At 54.7% G+C, this 1,001-nt stretch overlaps 1 protein-coding gene across 1 annotated transcript in view; it reads left to right on the forward strand.

The window, feature by feature from the left end:
* Nucleotides 1-324: 324 nt before the first annotated feature.
* Nucleotides 325-1,001, forward strand: part of LOC104158196 (zinc finger protein ubi-d4) — a gene marked incomplete at both ends in the record, with an annotated part of 1,127 nt that continues 450 nt past the window's right edge. The window contains 2 exons of the mRNA XM_009695779.1: nucleotides 325-462; nucleotides 728-856. Of these exons, the coding sequence (XP_009694081.1) occupies nucleotides 325-462; nucleotides 728-856 (267 nt within the window). The remainder of the gene's footprint in view (nucleotides 463-727; nucleotides 857-1,001) is intronic.

The following is a 1,001-nucleotide window of genomic DNA, read 5'->3' on the forward strand; positions in this document are numbered from 1 at the left end:
GTTGGGTGGGAAATTCCCCCCTCCTCATATTTTTCCGACCGGATTTTGCCGCTTGCATCGCTCCCCGCTTGGTTTCGCTCCTTTACCCAGGGCTGTAAAGCTCCGCTTAACGAGCCGCCGTCGTTACCGGGACGCGGTGGGTTATCGATCGCCCACCAAATCGGCTGCTCCGGAGGATCCATCCCCAACCCTCTTCGTTTCGGGGGGTTTCTAGGTCGTTTTAATAAATTCCCGGTGATTTTTAGAGGGCGGAGGGGGTGCGGGGTCTCGCTCTTTGCCGGGATAAGCTCAGACTTTTCCCATTTATTTTTTTTTAATCCGTAGTCTGTGGGAAACGATACAAGAATCGGCCGGGATTGAGCTACCACTACGCTCACTCCCACCTGGCCGAGGAAGAAGGCGACGACAAGGAGGATTCGCAGCCCCCCACTCCCGTCTCGCAGCGATCGGAGGAGCAGAAATGTAAGCCAAAAACCCTCCTCCTCCACCAAAATTTTGTTGAAAAAAGGCAACAAAACCAGAAAAATCACCCGTGCCGGGGCTGGGAGCGAGCGGCGTCCCTTCCCCGATGCTTTTAAGCATCGCCCCGGGGCTCGGACATTGCCGGAAAAATCTCCGAGCGTTGGGATTTGTGCCGTAGAAGTGTTTGGTTTTCTTTTTTCCCCGATCCCATCCAGAAAAGTTTTTCCCTGTGGCTTAATCCGTCTTTCCCGCTCGGCTTTTCCAGCCAAGAAAGGACCGGACGGTTTGGCTTTGCCCAACAACTACTGCGATTTCTGCCTGGGAGACTCCAAAATTAACAAGAAAACGGGACAACCGGAGGAGTTGGTCTCGTGCTCGGACTGCGGGCGATCGGGTAAGAAAAAAAAAAAGACGCCCTCCTCACCGCGGGTGTCACCAAAACCATCCCCGGTGTCACCAAAACCGTCCCCGGTGTCTTTGCCCGCCCGGAGAAATGGCGGATTTGGGTCGGAGTTGGGGAGAAGTGTGGTTTCTCCCCA

The sequence above is a fragment of the Cariama cristata genome, unplaced genomic scaffold (assembly GCF_000690535.1).
Source record: "Cariama cristata isolate BGI_N322 unplaced genomic scaffold, ASM69053v1 scaffold33202, whole genome shotgun sequence".
NCBI lineage: Eukaryota > Metazoa > Chordata > Aves > Cariamiformes > Cariamidae > Cariama > Cariama cristata.